Genomic DNA, 18,205 nt, shown 5'->3' with positions numbered 1-18,205 from the left:
CGTCAGTGATGTCTTTTGTCGGAGTGAGTGAAAGTATTCCGTGAGAAGATGGAAGTGAGAGAATGGAAGGGTTTTTGTGGGGCTGTTGTGAGGAAGCAGCCTCCGCCAGCAGACTGGTTGGCTAACAAGCAGGCCAGCTTTTGAGGGCGAGGGCGGGCGGGGGGCCAAAGGCATTGTGGGCCTGCGGAGGCAGAGTGGACCAGTAAGGTTGTGTGAGGGAAGGGTCGTTTGTGATGTAACATCTCACTTATACTTATACCCACACACACACAGACACACGCCAACAGAGAAAAGCGTTGGGAGGAAATTGGTCGCCTGAATGGAGACCATATCCTTTGTATTGTGTCTGTCTGTGTGTGTGTCTGTGTCTGTGTGTGTGTGTGTGTTTGTGTGTCTTACAAGGTGCTCTCATACCTTTCTTTTCTCTATCTGGATTTGATGAGATTAGTTTGTTTGCTTAGTGTTTGTGTGTGTGTGTGTAAGAGAGAGAGAGAGAGAGAGCAAGAGAAGTTGATTTGTTTGTTACGTGTGAGATGTGAGATTTGTTTGTCCTTCAGGTACCCTCTCTCTCCCATAAACAAGGAGATGCAGGGAGGGCGGGAGGGAGACGCAGAGGGAGGGACGCGTTGATTGTTCTGGATAATTGTGGTGCTCCTCAGTCCTCTTATGATGGCTTGGATTAGACTCATTATCTCATCCATGTTTCTCAAACATGGCTCCTGCCTCCTGCACAACTCCCCTAGGCCCTTTACCAGAGAATCCCAAATATACTGGTAGCACAAGAGCACAACAGCCAATCCTAGTATAGCTGATGACAAATTATCTGGGTGGGGGTGAACCGGGAAACAAGCAAAAGCAAGCAGGAGTGTTCTTCCCAAGGGGGGGGGGGGGGGGGGGGGGGGGGGGTGCCCAGATGTCCCCAGTCATGATTTAGTATTTAGTAACTGATAAGCAAATGAATACATACATTCAGACAAACATACCTACATCTATCCTTACATATATATATATATATATATATATATATACACACACACATACATCCTTACAGATATAAATAAACTCAGACATACTGTACATGAGATCATCCTTAGGTGGAAGTAGAGAGGGCTAAATGAGATAAGGAAGAGGAGAAGACTGGGAAGATAAGGAGAGGAAAGATGAGCGTCAACAGAGGAGATGAAAGAGAGAGATGGAGAGAAGCGGTCGAGGGAAGGAGGGAGAGAAAGAGAGAGATGGAGAGAAGGGGTCGAGGGAGAGAGGGAGAGAAAGAGAGAAAGAGAGAGATGGACTGAAGGGGTCGAGGGAGGGAGAGAAAGAGGAGCGAGGAGAGGAGAGGCAGATGTGGGCGGTTTGGCCTCCAGCCAAGTTGCGCGGATGACTCAGGATGGCTATAAACTCCTGCAGCCCCGGGAGCATGTGTGAAGAGAGTGGAGATGTGCCCATGTGCCCCATCAAAGCCCACTGCCAGCGACCAAAGTGCATGAGTGTGTGTGTGTGGGTGTGTGTGTGTGTGTTTGAGCACTTTTGTTTCTGTTTAGTTTGGATGTGTGTGTTTTGGGGTTGATGTTTGTGCATGTGGGTACATATTTGTGTTTGTGTCCGAATGCATGTCTGTTACGTGTGTGTGTGTGGGAGTGGGTGGGTGTTTATTTTTTGTTGCTGGCTTTAAGGCAGGGATCTGGGTTCACTCATCTTAAGATATATTAAGAAATAACTGGCCCTTTGGCAGCCTGTCAAACATATTGAATGCCTCCAGATGCCAAAGCATCATTGTTGTCAAAAGTACACACACACAGACACACACACACACATCGTCGCACACAGAGGAAATAACTCCTGTCCGTGTCAAAAACAGTCTGTACTGCGTGGGCAAAGCTGCTTTCATATTTAAACCTTGCTCCACTGCTATGTGTCTGGACTAGACAGAGAGGGAAGAAAAAGAGGAGAGAAAAAGACAGAGAGAAAGAGAGAGAGAGAGACAGAGAGAGAGTGTGAAGGAGAAAGAGAGAGAGAAATATCCAGAGCGATGTCATCAGAGCAAGGGAAAACGTAGTTGAGCAGCTCTCCTCTCCTCTCCCCTCCCTTCCTCTCCTCTCCTCTCCTCTCCTCTCCTCTCCTCTCCTTTCCTCTCCCCACACACTGCTTTAGAGAGCCTCCTACACACACACAAACACAATACACTCTTTCCTCAGTACATACAGACAATTAAAAGAGAATGGGCTGTATTTGTTAAATAATCGAGTGTGTACGAGTGTGTGAGTATGTGGAGCATCATTTCACCTCTCAAAACTAAACCAATGGACATGTATTTTCTGAAAGACTGAGACACACTCTGGGCCCTAATTTCATAGGGGCAACTAGCTGTGAGCTACGTGTGTGACGCAATGATAGTCTGCAAATGGTGCAACATCAAAAGGAATTGTTATTTGCATGTATGCACTCATAGGAAGCTAGAGTAGCAGGAAACCTTTGAATTTGTGTCTTTTGAGCCAATCATATCAATAGATTAAACTCCAATCTATCGTGATTTAACTGCATGAATAGTGCATATATGTTTTGCATTATTTACTGAAGTGTCAGGAGCTTGCCCTGGCTGTAAACACCCTCACGAGAGGGCGAGAAAGTGATATAGTATACAGTGAAAAAGCTATGTCATCATAACCTAGTGCGATGATAATCTCCCATCAAACACGTATAGTAATTCACCCAACCACCAACAGAATTTGCAGTAGACAAAGTACCAGATTGCTTTCGTTTTGTCCACAGATACTATTGCCCTATTGCCTACAATAAACACCACTGCAAAATGCATTGGACATACCATAGATTTATTTCACAATCAAAGATATCTTAGCAGGTAGGGTAATTTTCCTCTGTCTTTTTTAGAAGTATGTTTATTTCTAAAGGCCTGGAGTTAATTTGATCTGTCATAATGAGATAAAAAACTTGTCTTGCTGTGACTGAAGTTGGCTGGAAAACCTTGTTAGCTTCATTAACTAACAGTTAGCTAATTAGACCTGTTTCTGGTACCAAACTTTTGAGCTATATTTTACCACAAAGTTAATGTTACTCACTTAAATGTCCATGCCACCTGACACGAAAATACAAGTTCAATTTCCAAAAGCGATCGCGTCCCTTCTTGTCTGTGGCCGCTTCCATTGGTCATAGGTAACATAACAAGAGACGGCTAAGTTACATTCTGAACTATTTTGTATTTACAGTGGGAATTACATAATAGGAAGGAAGGCCTCTTATTCAAGCAACATTACTGAACTCGGACAGACCCACTGTGAAATGTCAGCTTCATTTAATACGTTTAAATATTAGCTTCAGTAGCCCATGTTAGCAACATAACATATTTAATCAAAAGTAAAATCAAAACAAATATTTTACAGAATTATTCCATTTGTAGACAAAGAAACTTGTACTCCTTCTCACTTTAGGCCTATCTTAGATGCCACCATACTGAGAGATGTTAGGCTATATTAGATGGGTAAATGGGAGAAAGACGTGTTGATTTTTTGTCTAAACTGAGTGAGTACTATACAGTAAAATACTATAATACTGTCTTTCTTTTTGGTCCCGACAAATGACAGGCTACCGGATTATTTTATTCTCTGTCTGTGTGGTGTTAAGCCTAGTTGCGTAGCCTACATAGCCATTTTGGTAACATTTTGTTGAGTTAAATGATCAATTTAATAACTGACTGGTCAATGTTATGCTGTCAAACTGTGTAGAGATTAGATTAGATCCACCTGCCAGACGTTGAAAACCAAGATGCAGGTTACATTTCAAAGAAGGAAGTGGCAAAACGCCTACCTTTTTGATCATTCACCAAAATTAGGTCAAATGAATGTGGCCTAGTAATCAAACTCACTTTACACGATGCCCTTCCTTGTTGCGCATAAGAACCCTTGGTGCACATCTATCAAATAGATGGGTTTCCTTCTGTGCTTTTTTCTGGTGCTTTTTCTGGGGGTTTTTCCCGGGTTTTTTTTCTCAGGCTTTGTTGCGGCTGTTTCTGCTCTGCTCTGCTCTGCTCTGCTGAGTCTGTCTGGGATGTTGAGTAAGGTCAGGGTGAGGTCATGGCCTTAACAGTTGCTTGTTCTGTTTAGTTCAGCACAGTTTTCTTTCGCTCCTGCTATTTTTGTTCTTTCCTCAAAAAGCAGCTGACAGGAATCCACACATTTCATTGTGGTGAAATGATTGTTTTTTTGCTTTCTTTTCTTTCTTTTCTTTCTTTTTTAGTCTGCGTATTTTCATGTGCATGAGTCTCTCTCGCTCAATCAAGGCTCAGCATTACATTTAATAAGTGGTGGCGAGGCTTGGAGTTTTTGGTTGCTAAATCCATCATTGCCACCATTATCGGCCTTTGTTCTGAGATATGAGTGTGTGTGTGTGTGTGTGTGTGTGTGTGTGTGTGTGTGTGTGTGTGTGTGTGTGTGTGCTGCAATAGTCATTAAACCAATTAATCTTTGAATACAAAATTGTTTAAAAAGCTCCATTTAAATTGTTCCATATGCATGAAATGATAGCTAGCTGACGTGACAGTCTCCTACATTTAAATTTATAATTATTATAATAGGAAAAGGTAGAAGAAAAACAGAAGTTAGCTAAGTTAGCAGCTAATTAGTTGATATTAACACACCCTAGCAACTGTTAAGATGGCTCCCTAAGCTAGAGTTGTAAATGTAAGTTGCCTCACAACAGAGTACACAGGATGTGCTTTTACATTTAGTCATTTAGCAGTTGCCTTTATCCAAAGCAACGTACAAAGGAATATGAACACAAGGCACTGACTATGGCAGATAAAAGAACACGTGAGATTTCCCCAATTTCGTTGTGTCTGGGGGGCAACCCAATCAATAAGAATCAATAAGAAATGAAAATGAATCAAATAAATGTAATGAATCGAATACTCTGAGGTTGTTTGAAGAGCCAGCTAGAAGCCTTCTCGTCACTGAAGATCTCAGCACTTTCCAGCTGGGTGGCCTGGATGAGTCAGCGTAAGAGCTACCAAATGAAGGATCCCAGTCATGTTCTCTTTGTTTCTGCCACCCCCACCCTCCTCCTCCTCCCCTCCATCTCCCTCTGGCTCAGTTTAAACTAATGTCTTATTGGTTTTGCAGCGCTGGGTCTCAATACTGCCAAGGCGATCAGTATATGGTATCAGTATCATTCTCTATCCCTCTCCCCCTCTCTCTCTCTCTCTCTCTCCCTCTCTCTCTCCCCCCCCCCCCCCCCTCTCTCTCTCTCTCTCTACAATGGCAATATTACATTTGTGAATTACATTACTTTGGGAGTTAATGTGTCGAAGAGATGTATGTGAAATTATGGAGATTTATGTGGGGAGACTCCGACTGGGAGCCTCCGGGGTGTCCTGATGTGTCACTGTGGCCCATTCATGATTCACTCCACATGGGAGCGCAGGCAGGATTAGCCACATGACCTACTCTCTCCCCGGCTGCTTGAGCTCAGTGGTGTGGTGCCACCCTGGGGACAGGTCCCCGGGTCACAGGGTCAGAGAGACAGAGTTCCAGCTGGAGTGGGTTCCCACCTGTCAGCTCCGGCCTGCAGCTCTCAGACAAAGGACCTTAGCAGAGAGGAAGGACTAGTGTGGATATGCACACACACACACACACACACACACACAGACACACACACACACACATAAGCACACATACACACTCATATAAACACACACAAACACACGCACAAACATCCTCACGGTGACACATATAACTCCATTTCAAATGATATTTGCAAAATGCACACATATACACACATATGTTAACACTGAAACATGCAGACACACATAAGCGGCAGACACACATGCGTGAATATTCTCGCACATCTCCAGCACATCCACAAGTATGTCCCATATAGAGCAGCTTCGCCTCATAGGAGGACTTAAAATACTGCCGCAGTGCATTATGGGTAGTCTGGGTCACCTTCGCTGACTGTACATTTGCAGTAAGCGCTGCTCAGATAGACACCCATATATAGAAGAGTATACAGCCTCTGCTTTTCTGTCTCTCTCACACACACACATTCGCACACACACCTCCTTCTTCAGTGGGTAACTGATTATTAAAGGAAACAATTAGTGAATCAGAGCCAATTAATTAGCGGCAATAATCTCCTCCACATGTTCAAGTAAACTTGCTTTCACTAACAGCATGGCAGCATGCCTAACCAGCAAGCCTTTTTTTTCCTCTCTGGCTCTCTGCCTCTCCTCTTTTGCTGTTTCTTTCTTTTATGTTTTTTACTTTCTTCTTCAGTTTTCATGTCTCTCTCTTTTTTTCCAGGTCTGCCTTTCTAGTCCCTCTCTTTCCTGTCTCTCCTGTGAGGCCCCCCAACCCCCACACAAACAAAGCTCTTGTGTGTGTCATCTGTTTTTTTGGTGTGCAAATTCCACCTCGCCACTTCAGCTCAACCATTGGCCAAGCACATTTATCATTAGCGTAATTCGATAGAGGCAGTGTAATTAAATCCAAATGCTCTCATAACACTGTCCAGTTATGGGCTGAGAGGGGGAGAGAATGCTCAGGGAATGACGCGGGGGGGAAAATAGCCCCATAATATTCAAGATTGCAGACTGTCTGACTGGTACTGTCCTTCTGCTCGAATGATCAGACATGATCTCGAGTATGTTTTTGTTTCATGGCCAGGTAGGCATGCACTGAGCACAATCAGATTGCTCGCGGTCGTAGCAGAGGCCCACATGTGTGTGTCCTCAACAGTGATGCTATCAGACCACAAGCTTATCTATCGATCTATGTGAAATAGACTGAAAACCCTGTCTGGTGTAGAACAAGTCAGTGTGAATTTGAGCAACCGATAACAATGTTGTTTACCAGCACATAGGTGTAGATGGAGTCAATGTAAGCATTTGAAGCATACTTCCGCCAACTACTGGAAAATAAACATCTATGAAGGTGTGGGAGTTTCTCATTGTCTTGAAGAAATTATATGTGATCCCGCCCTGCTGATCCCGAAGCAGTCGAGTCCAGCTTGGCTACATGACTAATAATTTCATTACCCTTGGTAATCTGTACTCTTGGGCACATGACAAATGAACCTGAAGCACACCACCTGAACAAAGCAAGCTCCGCGTCTCTGAACAGATTGTCCGAACGAAGGGGCACCAGTTGGTCGCCCGTCTGGCAGCAGCCCAACACTGGCGCGTCGGAGTGGCAAACAGCATGAGGACCAGAGGGACCCTTGGCTGGGTGGAGGGGATAGCGGTGTGTGTGTGTGTGTGTGTGTGTGTGTGTGTGTCTGTGAGGGGGGGCATGGCTGGCTGCTCGAAGCACTCCGTCTCGGGGTTTATTTATAGCCGTGAGTGGGCTCCTCTCCGCGGAAGACTGGTGCAGGCATGCGTCATAGCAGAGCAGGAGCAGCTCTCTCTCACTTCAGAAAGCCCATTGCGGGTGGGGGGGTACGGAGGGACATAGAGAGAGAGATAGAGAGAGACAGAGAGAGACAGAGAGAGACAGAGAGAGATAGAGAGAGAGATAGAGAGAGAGATAGAGAAATAGGGAGGGAGACGGTGAAAGGGTTAATAGAGATAGATAGATCTCCTTTCTCTCCTACCACCACCCACTCAGGTGCCAGGGGAGACATGTGGCTAATTATCCATCCACCACCCACTCTGTGCATGTGTGTGTTTGTGTGTGAGTGGGTGTATGCGTGTGGTTGTCGGTGTGTGTGAGTGGGTGCGTGTTTGTGTGTGTGTGTGTGTGTGTGTGTGAGAGTATGTATGTATGTGTGTGTGAGAGAGAGAGTGTGTTTGTGTGAGTGTGTGTGTGTGTGTGTGTGTGAGAGAGAGAGAGAGCGAGAGAGAGAGCATTTGTGCCAGTATGTATGTGTTTGTGTGTATGTGATTATGTTTGTGTGTGTGTGTGTGTGTGTGTGTGAGAGAAAGAGAGCGTTTGTGTGAGTGTGTGGTGTGTGTGTGTGTGTGTGAGAGAGAGAGAGAGAGAAAGAGAGCGTTTGTGTGAGTGTGTGTGTGTGTGTGAATATGTATGTGTGTGTGTGTGTGTGTGTGTGTGTGTGTGTGTGTGTGTGTGTGTGTGTGTGTGTGTGTGAATATGTATGTGTGTGTGTGATTATGGAAGGGCTATTACTAGAATAATAACTGAGAGCACAATCATAGATAAATCATAGGCGTCCTGTTATGCTGGCATACTGAGTGGAAATGTTTGAAGCATTCCACAGCTGATATCAGCGCATGGTTTATGGGCCACACTCACCCAACACCCCCCCCCCCCCCCCCCCCCTCCAACCATCCCCAGATGCTGCTGTATCCATTGGTCTTGTGCTGAAACTAGGGGAAGTCTGGTGGCAAGTTACAGAAATTGTCAAATTGTCACACCGAGTATCATGATTTCTTCCACATCTCACTGACACACTGCTCTCACCTTCTCTCACCCTCTCACAATGCACTGGGCACAGGGTACAAAAGTTTCAGACACTTTCTCACAATGTTACAAATACCTGCATGCTGCAGTCTCTGCCCACTAATGAAAATACATCTCATGCAGGTAAATGCATGCACACTCATTCACACACACACACACACACACACACACACACACACACACACACACACACACACACACACACACACACACACACACAGACATGCATGAACACACATACACTCACAAGCCTTGCACAGGAAAGAGCAGTAGATGCAGTGGATTGGTTGGCATGTTTCCTGTCATAGCCCAGGAAGTGATGTTTTATGATGTGAGCATCCTCAGACCAGGCCAGCTGTTTCACACTTAATCAGGAGGAATGACTGCAGGTTAGAAACATCATATACTGTATACATGATGTGTGTGTGTGTGTGTGGATGTGTTTGTGTGGATGTGTGTGTGTGTGTGTGTGTGTGTGTGTGTGTGTGTGTGTGTGTGTGTGTGTGTGTGTGGATGTGTGTGTGTATCTATACATACAAACCACACATGGAAATGTTGCAAAGGAGATTCCTTTTTATCTTCCGTGTGTGTGTGTGTGTGTGTGCGTGTGTGTGTGTGTGTGTGTGTGTGTGTGTGTGTGTCCATACATACAAACCACACATTCCACACATGGAAATGTTGCAAAGGAGATTCCATTTTATCTTGTGGTGTATGTGTATGTGTGTGTGTGTGTGTGTGTTTTGTTTCCCTCCCTCTGTCTCTTTTCCATCTGTATGTAGTGTGTGTGGGAGAGACAGCGACAGTGAGGAGTGGAGTGAGAGAGAATGGAGAGGCAGACAAGGAGGAAGAAAGGAATGTGAGGGAAAGCATGCAGGAGTCTCCCTCCTTCTCTGCCCTCAGCTAAAATAAGAGCAATATGGGATGTTTCAGTCACACACTTGCCGCTGCTCACTGTATCACCACGGTAACGACTATAACCTTGACGGGTAGGCTCCAGTGCTGTGTCCTACTGGAGATATATGCAGTATACTGACAAATATATACACATGTACATACACACACACACACACACACACACACACACATACACACAAACACACATACACACACACACACGTGCACACACACACTCACTCACACAAACAAACACACATGCACACATGCACACACACACACACTCACACACACACACACCTAATGTGCTGAAAGTAAGAGCTAACTCTTAAACATAAATGTTTAGTTTATTCCCATTCATAAATGATGCTGTGTTATATCCAGGGTGCTCCCACACACACATACAGTACTCTCACACACACACACACGCACACACACACACACTCACTCACATACATAAACACAGACTCACCACAACAAACAACAGAAGCTCCACCAGAGAGATCTAGCAACTCCATGGAGCCGGGGTAGTATTTCAGGCAGGAGAATAATTGGCCCCTTTGGAGAGGTGATGAACTGGCAGTGGAAAAATATCAATAGTGGTGCAAGCAGAGAAAGCTCAGTGTGGGATGTGACTGCCGGCTTTCCTGTGCTTACACAGACGCACACACTCACACACAGACACACACAGTTACACACACACACACACACACACACACACACACACACACACACACACACACACACACACACACACATACAGACAGACACAAACAGTAGCGGGACCAAGTGGGAAGCTGGTCTCCATCAGATTTCCTATGTGTGTGTTTAAGAATCTGCCTGCACACATGACTGCATGAAAGTGTGTGTGTGTGTGTGTGTGTGTGTGTGTGTGTGTGTGTGTGTGTGTGTGTGTGTGTGTGTGTGTGTGTGTGTGTGTGTGTACATACATGAAACCTGGGTCTCTGCTGTGAAGGTAATCAGATTCGTGGCCTTTCATCTATCAAAGGTGCCCCATCAAAGACCTGCTATCTGAAAGACATGCTGCTGTCATCTATTTGCTAGGTCATTAGCATGCTATACCCATACACAGTCATACGTAGCATACACTGATACACACACATATATTTACACATATAGCAGCATTTACAGAATACCTTTCATTTACATGATTATTAGTGGAATTTTTCAGTAATATTTTGTAATGCAATTTGTGAAGAATGACTATCCTTCGCCAGGTAATATACCGTATATCAGTGGAATGACTATCCATCGACAGGTAATATAACGTATATCAGTGGAATGGCTATCCCTCGACAGGTAATATAACGTATATCAGTGGTTCTCAACTGGCCTTGGGAACCACAATTTCCCATGGTCATTAAGTTGCGACCCAAATGTTATAGAATCCAATCCAATCCATAAAAAAAACTAAAATATGACATAAACATAGGATCTACTAAGTCTGCCATCAGATAGATTGTAAATAGATTTTGTTACCACACTGTCGAGTTATCTGGGGACTGTTTGCTTCACCTTTTGAAATTAGCTTGTTGTACAAACATATGTAGATGTTGATTTTTTTTTCACACACAAAACTGCATTTAACCTATCTAATGTCAGTCACATGCTCACCACAAATTACAATAAAATACGTTACTTAGCAATGTGACCACAGTAATTAGCTAAACGTTTCACTTGTCTCACATCATGATGAATTCTAGCACAAAGATTCAACTAGCCCAGCGGCATCTGGGCTCAGTTTTGTGCCATTTCAAAAATCAAAGCTTTTGTTCATATATTTTGTACAAAAGTCATTGAAGTTCTGAAGGAACGCACACACACACTGCGACCCATTCCGAATGATTCCACGACCCACTGTTGGGTCGCGATCCACCAGTTGAGAAATTCTGCTGTATATCATCATTACATTTTACATCATTTTTTTGTCACTGTCATTTTTACTTCACCCTCTGTCTTTATCTATTTTCTTGATCTGTCTTTCATCCTCTCTCTCCCAGGTAGAATAAGTCTTGCTAAGGGTTCAAAGCTGCTTAGGTTGTGTGTGTGTGTGTATGTATGTATGTATGCATGAATGCGTGTGTGTGTGTGTGTGTGTGTGTGTGTATGTATGCATGAATGTGTGTGTGTGTCTGTTGATGCAGCTGCACCAACAGTCCTTGTAGTTTGAACCTCACAGTCTACAACAGCTTATTTCTCCCTTGGCACTGGTTCTTGCAAGGACTGTGTGAGAAATGCTTAACTGGATGTATGTTTTGCTTTTGTTGTGTGTGTGTGTGCGTGCGTGCGTGCGTGCGTGCGTGTGTGCATGCGTGTGTGTAGGTTTGTGTGTAACCGTAATGACCGTATTTGATTTGATGAGGTGGACATTATTTCAGTCTTCAGTCCCAAAGCCGTTTTCCCATCACTGCTGATATGTCATGTCATGTCACATGTTTAACAGACGGGAGACTGTCACATGTCACATGTGTAAGAGATGGGAGACTGTCTTCTGCCGCGATCTGTTAGAGTCAAATGTAGGGAAAGAAAGGATGTTTCCAGTAAGGGCATTCTCGTGCAGGAGATACTGTAATTCCTTACACAAATTACCAATTCACCACATTTTTTGCACCACATTGTTGCTTGGAATTAAAGCTTCTGCTAATGATGCCATTCATGCAGAATACAGCATCACGCAGCAACCGAAACCCCTCATTTTGATTTGATGTGCACGTGCGGTGTTGTGTGTGTGTGTGTGTGCCTGTGTGCCTGCGTGTGTGCATGAATGCGTGCTTGTGCGTACTCGTGTTTTCTGTGCGCTTCGTATGAATATGGATTTCGAAGCTCAAGCACTGTCGATTGTGTGGTGAAAAACAGTCATTAGGCAAGTCATTAAAGCAATCGATCAAAAGCCATTGTGAGAGAGGAACCTGCATGTCCGTTCCCATCAGGGTGGTGGGGTGTGGAAGTCAAATTGATTGCTGATGGATGGCCCGGGCAAAGGCCCTGTAATTACACTGTGGACTGGACCCCTTCATTTGCACTCATGACCTCTGCATGCATGTCCAGTCTGAAGGGAGGCTTACCTCAATCAGCATCCACATCTGTGCCTTGCGTGTGAATCACGGTGTGGGCCAAGGTCATCAGGTGACAGAGCTTTAGGAACATTGCCGTCACCACCGTCCTCGTTCTCTGTTACATCTCGCTTAATGGCATCTATATTCCTGGACCGGTGTCATATTCAGAGCACCAGGTCTGATTATCAAAAAAAAAGCCCAACTGAAAATCATACTGTTTAAAATAAATGGTTGATATCTGTCCATGCGTATCTGAGATGGGAATTGATTGTGCACAATTGAATCCGTAAGAATCAGAGTTGAGGCCCATGGTTAAACTTGACTGTTCTCTCTCATAGTAATTACACTGGGTGTGTGTTCTCTGCAGAATTTGATTCGTTTCTCACATACAAGAGATTTCCATTTGATAATGCGTGCGCATTTTTTTCTGTGTTTACCAACTGCGGCATGGTAGATCACTTGAGGAAGCTGAGAAAACTGGATTAATTTTCATTGTCCACAATTTTGGACTTTTCCTTTCTCCATGAACAGCAACCTTCCATGAAACATCACCTTTTCTGACATTAAAGACAAAAGGCAAAGGAAGAAAACATCAACACACTCTTCTCGTGCTTCTGTAAGTCCAGAGGCCATTACACTGCCCTCTAGCAGTAGACCTGTGGTTGAATACCATGCCTTCTCAATGTCTGAGATCATCCGTTTAGCTATTATACATTTGTCTATCCCAAGGAGCATTATTGTCAAACAGGGGAAGTAATTGCACTAGTATATTAGTATTTTAGTGTTCTTCCTTGCACATATTTGTGTGTGTGTGTCTGTGTGTGTGTGTCTGTGTGTGTGTGTGTGTGTGTGTGTCTGTGTGTGTTTCTGTGTGTGTGTGTGTGTGTGTGTGTGTTTGATTCACAGCACAAAATGTCTGAGCTGTGTGTAAGCAATGGCATGTGTGGGTGAGTGTTACCACGAGTGACTAAGAATGCATGAATGTATGTGCGACTTCACACTTGGGTGTAGACCAGTGAGGCCGGTCCGCGGCGGGCTGTGAAACTGGGTCAGTCAGATATGGATTGAGTGCATTATGCCAAACAGCCCCGTCTGCCCACAGCTCCTGCAGCAGAATCTCTTTTATTTGCCCTCAAATCATGCTAGATTGACACTCCCCCGCGTCTTAACGGGATATGTGGGTTTTGACAAACACAATAAACAACAGCAGGTGGTTGCTTGTCCTCTAATTTTCTCTAAATTACCCATAATAACCATTCTAGACATTTTTTTAAAGTGAGGTCTGAATCTTATCTAGGTGTCTGACATATTGATATACACTTCACAGATGAAACTGTCAGAAATGTTCCTGGCAATTTTATCTTCACCTTCTGCTCCTCCCTGTTCCTCTCTTTCTCTCGATATTCATCTCTATCTCTCTCTCTCTCTCCTTCTCTCTCTCTCTGCCATGTCTGCTCTGTTACTTGGCACTCTATCATTATACCACTTCCCTGGCCTTTAAAAAGAAACAGACAGTGACTATTATATTACAATTTATGTGAACAGAAGAGTCATGCCCGTGATTAGCCCAGCGGTGGGGATCATCCAAAACTGGGTTTTGTGGTTCATGGTTTAGTGTCATGATATTCAATAACGATTCTCTTTCAGTTCTTTCTGTTGACATTTTGGATTGTTTTAAACAGCAGTACAGCAGTACAAGATAAGGTTTTGATGTTAGTGTTCTAGGTGCTTTTTTTTGTGTAAACAAGTATGCGCTTCAGTGGTTCATATGATTGTGACTGAAATGATGCAGGATACAATTCCCAGAGAGCAGAAAATAAAAAACAAGTTTATGTAAATTGTTATGTAATTACTGGAATGTGCGAAGAAACACAGAGTTATTTTTCATGTGTTTTTTCGTGTGTTGTGTGAGGATTCGAGTGAAATGATTCCATTAATTCCATAATAATTCCATTTCTTTTTCCCTCCTCAGGATGGTTCAAAGCAGAGGCAGTCGCGCAAGAAGACGGTGTCGTTCAGCTCGATGCCGAGCGACCGCAAGATGAACAGCACGGCCGCCTGCATGGCCTTCATGATGGAGGGCTGCGAGATGAAGAAGGTGCGCTCCAACTCGCGCATGTACAACCGCTACTTTGTGCTGGACGCTGACATGTGCTGGCTGCGCTGGGAGCCCTCAAAGAAGGATTCGGAGAAGGCCAAGCTGGAGATCAAGAGCATCAAAGAGGTGCGGCTGGGGAAGAAGACCCCCGTGCTGAGGAGCAACGGCCTGTCAGACCAGTTCCCCGACGAGTGCGCATTCTCCATCATCTACGGGGAGAACTACGAATCGCTGGACCTGGTGGCCAGCACACCAGATGTGGTCAGCACGTGGGTGATGGGGCTGCGCTACCTGGTGTCCTATGGAAGGCACACGGTAGACGCGGCCGAAGCGAGCCAACCCAGTCTGCGCACGTCCTGGATCGGCTCTGTGTTTGAGCTGGCCGACGTGGCGAAGCAGGGGCACATCGAGCTCCTCCGCGCCACGCAGATCATCAAGGGTCTGAACCCAGGCATGAAGGAGTCGAGGATTGAGCTGAAGTTCAAGGAGCTGCAAAAGGCCAAAGACGAGTACGGGGAGGATATTAACGCCGACACGTTTGTAGAGGCCTACTGTGAGCTCTGCACTAGACCTGAGGTGTTTTTCCTCATGATGCAGTTCTCCACCAACAAGGAGCACCTCGACAGCAAGGACCTGATGCTGTTCGTGGAGGTCGAGCAAGGTGTGGAAGGGGTGACCGAGGAGATGTGCCACCCCATTGTCCAGAAGTTTGAGCCGTCGAAAGAGGGCAGGGAGCGAGGCTGCCTGTCCATCGACGGTTTCACTCACTACCTCCTGTCTCCCGAGTGCCACATCTTCGACCCACAGCACAAGCGCGTGTGCCAAGACATGAACCAGCCGCTGTCGCACTACTACATCAACTCCTCACACAACGCCTCGCTTCTGGAGGACCACTTCTGGGGCTCCTCCGACATCTCCAGTTACATACGAGCCCTGCGTATGGGCTGCCGCAGTCTGGAAATGGTGGTGTGGGACGGGCCGGACTGCGAGCCCGTGGTCTACGTGGGAAGTTCTGTGGCCTCGCAGCTTGCCTTCTGCAAAGTGCTGGACGTCGTCAACCAGTATGCCTTTGAGAGTTCCGAGTATCCTTTGATCCTGTGCTTAGTCGTTCACTGCTGCGTGCCACAGCAGAGGGCCATGGCTCAGCACATGAAGAAGATCCTGGGTGACAAGCTTTATGTCGAGCCGCCAAACCCAGAGGAGCATTACTTGCCGTCCCCCGAAAAACTAAAGGGCCGAATCCTTCTCAAGGGTAAACGTCTTCCTCCCAACTACCCTGACTCAGAGGGGGACGTGACAGACGAAGAGGAGGGGCTTGAGATGTCGAGGCGATTGGTTGGGGCAGACGAGAAGGACAACCTCAATGGGATTGGGTGCAAACGCCTGCGACTCTACAAGGAGCTCTCAGACCTGGTCTCACTCTGTAAGTCGGTGCAATTCAGGGACTTTGAGACCTCCAAAAGGGAACAGAGGCACTGGGAGATGTGCTCGTTCAACGAGGTGGATGCCAACCGCTTCGCCAACGAGTTCCCAGAGGACTTTGTAGGCTACAACAAGCGATTCCTGTCACGGGTCTATCCCACGCCAATGCGCATCGATGCCAGCAACATGAACCCCCAGGACTTCTGGAAGTGTGGCTGCCAGATTGTGGCCATGAACTATCAGACACCAGGACTGATGATGGACCTTAACCTGGGCTGGTTCCGGCAGAATGGCAACTGCGGTTACGTGCTGCGGCCAGCCATCATGAGGGAGGAGGTGTCATACTTCAGCGCAAACGCACGAGACTCCTTGCCCGGTGTCTCTGCACAACTTTTGCACATCAAGGTGATCAGTGGCCAGAACTTGCCAAAGCCACGTGGCTCCGCTGCAAAGGGGGACGTGGTGGAGCCCTACATTTACGTGGAAATCCATGGCATCCCAGCTGACTGCGCCGAGCAGCGCACCAAGACCGTCTCACAGAATGGTGACAACCCCATCTTTGATGAGAGCTTTGAGTTCCAGATCAACCTGCCAGAACTAGCGGCGCTCCGGTTCGTGGTGCTAGACGACGACTACATCGGGGATGAGTTCATAGGTCAATACACAATCCCGTTTGAGTGCCTGCAGCCAGGCTACCGCCATGTTCCCCTGCAGTCTCTCACCGGGGAGTTCCTACCCAACACCACTTTGTTCGTGCATGTGGCCATCACCAACCGCCGCGGCGGGGGCAAAGCACACAAGAGGGGCCTGTCGGTGAGGAAAGGACGCAAAACTCGAGAATACACCTCCACCAAAACCACGGGCATCAAGGTGGTGGACGAGCTGTTCAGGGCCTCCACACAGCCACTCAGGGAAGCCACTGACCTCAGAGAGAATGTTCAGGTAAGAGCCACTGCTCACGAGCACTCAGTACACTGTGTATTCCAATTAGATCTCAACAGTGGTAACACACGAGCTCGCGATTCGACTGATTTAACAACTGGAGTCCGCAAAATATTGCTCTTTATTTTCTGACTATTTGAGGAGAAGCATGTCTGACGTGCCATCGGTGTGTAGGAGTTATTACTCATAGGTTTACATAAACTGATGTTCAGTGCCAAACGGCAATTAAATCAGTAGGCTGCTCTTAGAGTGCTTGGCAATGGATCAAAGTTAAGATATCCAGGGGAACCTGCTGGCATCTCTGTTTAGATAATAAATGCTACACATTGGAGGCATTCTGTAATACATGCGGAAGGCAGGTATTATCCCATTTTAACGCGGGGGTTCAGGCATTTCGCTGACATCTCTGGATCAATTGCACTTGGCTCCTCTGCTCGTTCACAGTCACTGTCTCTCCATCACCCCCGCTTTCACTGTTTACCTTCCCCCCCCTCACTGTTTGTGTCTACTTTTGATGGAGGCTCATTCTACGTCAAACCTTTTCCTATGGCTTGTGGAACTTTTTTTGTTTGGTCACTCATTTCATTAATTTAAAGTGGGAAAGAATGTCTTGATTTAAGGATTGGTCACAGCGACTTCAATTAGGGGTAGGAGAGAGAGAGAGCGAGAGAGAGAGAGAGAGAGAGAGAGGTCGTGTTGTTCCAATGAGGTCCAATTAGTGGGTTGTTTATGCCTCGAAGCACTGGCATGAATCAGAAGATACAAAAGATGTTAGTCCTAGCGTGACTGTCTGCTCGCTAATCCACTGTTCTTTGAGAGGCAGGAACAGAGGCAAGAGCAGCGCTAATTACTCAATATTTACCCACCAGAAGAGGCTGTACCATAAGCTAGATGAACACTGGTTAACAGTAGTGAATTAGCACAAGGGCCCCAGGCAAAACAAGGCTATTAAGTGATGTGAATGAGTGTGGAAAAGGTTGTGATCAAAGGGTTTTGTTGTTGTTGTTGTGCCGTAGAAAGGACTGACTGGTCTTGAAATACAGAGGCTATGAAGCTGTAGTGATCTAGGTGAATACAAAAGAAGATCAGGGTATGTGGCAGCAAACATATGTATATTGTCACCTCCACCATGACATAGGAGGGATTGGATACAGAATACAGAAGCCTTTCAACATAAATCAGTGGTAGACAATCTCTGAAGATTATCCCGTGAAAACATACTTTAAAATTAAAACAGAGTCAAACCCTGTTTGTACCCTCTCCGAGGCCTTGGGCACATGTTGGTGAAGGTGCAGCTTGCCACACAGTCTGGGCTCCTTCAAAGCACCCCCATTGCTTTCCCTAGG

At 45.8% G+C, this 18,205-nt stretch overlaps 1 protein-coding gene across 1 annotated transcript in view; it reads left to right on the top strand.

The window, feature by feature from the left end:
- The window catches only part of plcl5 (phospholipase C like 5), a 64,734-nt gene that overhangs the window by 24,003 nt on the left and 22,526 nt on the right, over positions 1–18,205 (top strand). The window contains exon 2 of the mRNA XM_031566761.2: positions 14,370–16,859. Within this exon, the coding sequence (XP_031422621.1) occupies positions 14,370–16,859 (2,490 nt within the window). The remainder of the gene's footprint in view (positions 1–14,369; positions 16,860–18,205) is intronic.

Source organism: Clupea harengus, chromosome 1, assembly GCF_900700415.2.
Source record: "Clupea harengus chromosome 1, Ch_v2.0.2, whole genome shotgun sequence".
Lineage (NCBI taxonomy): Eukaryota > Metazoa > Chordata > Actinopteri > Clupeiformes > Clupeidae > Clupea > Clupea harengus.
Note: the sequence above shows the minus strand (reverse complement) of the source record. Positions and strands in the feature narration are given on the sequence as shown.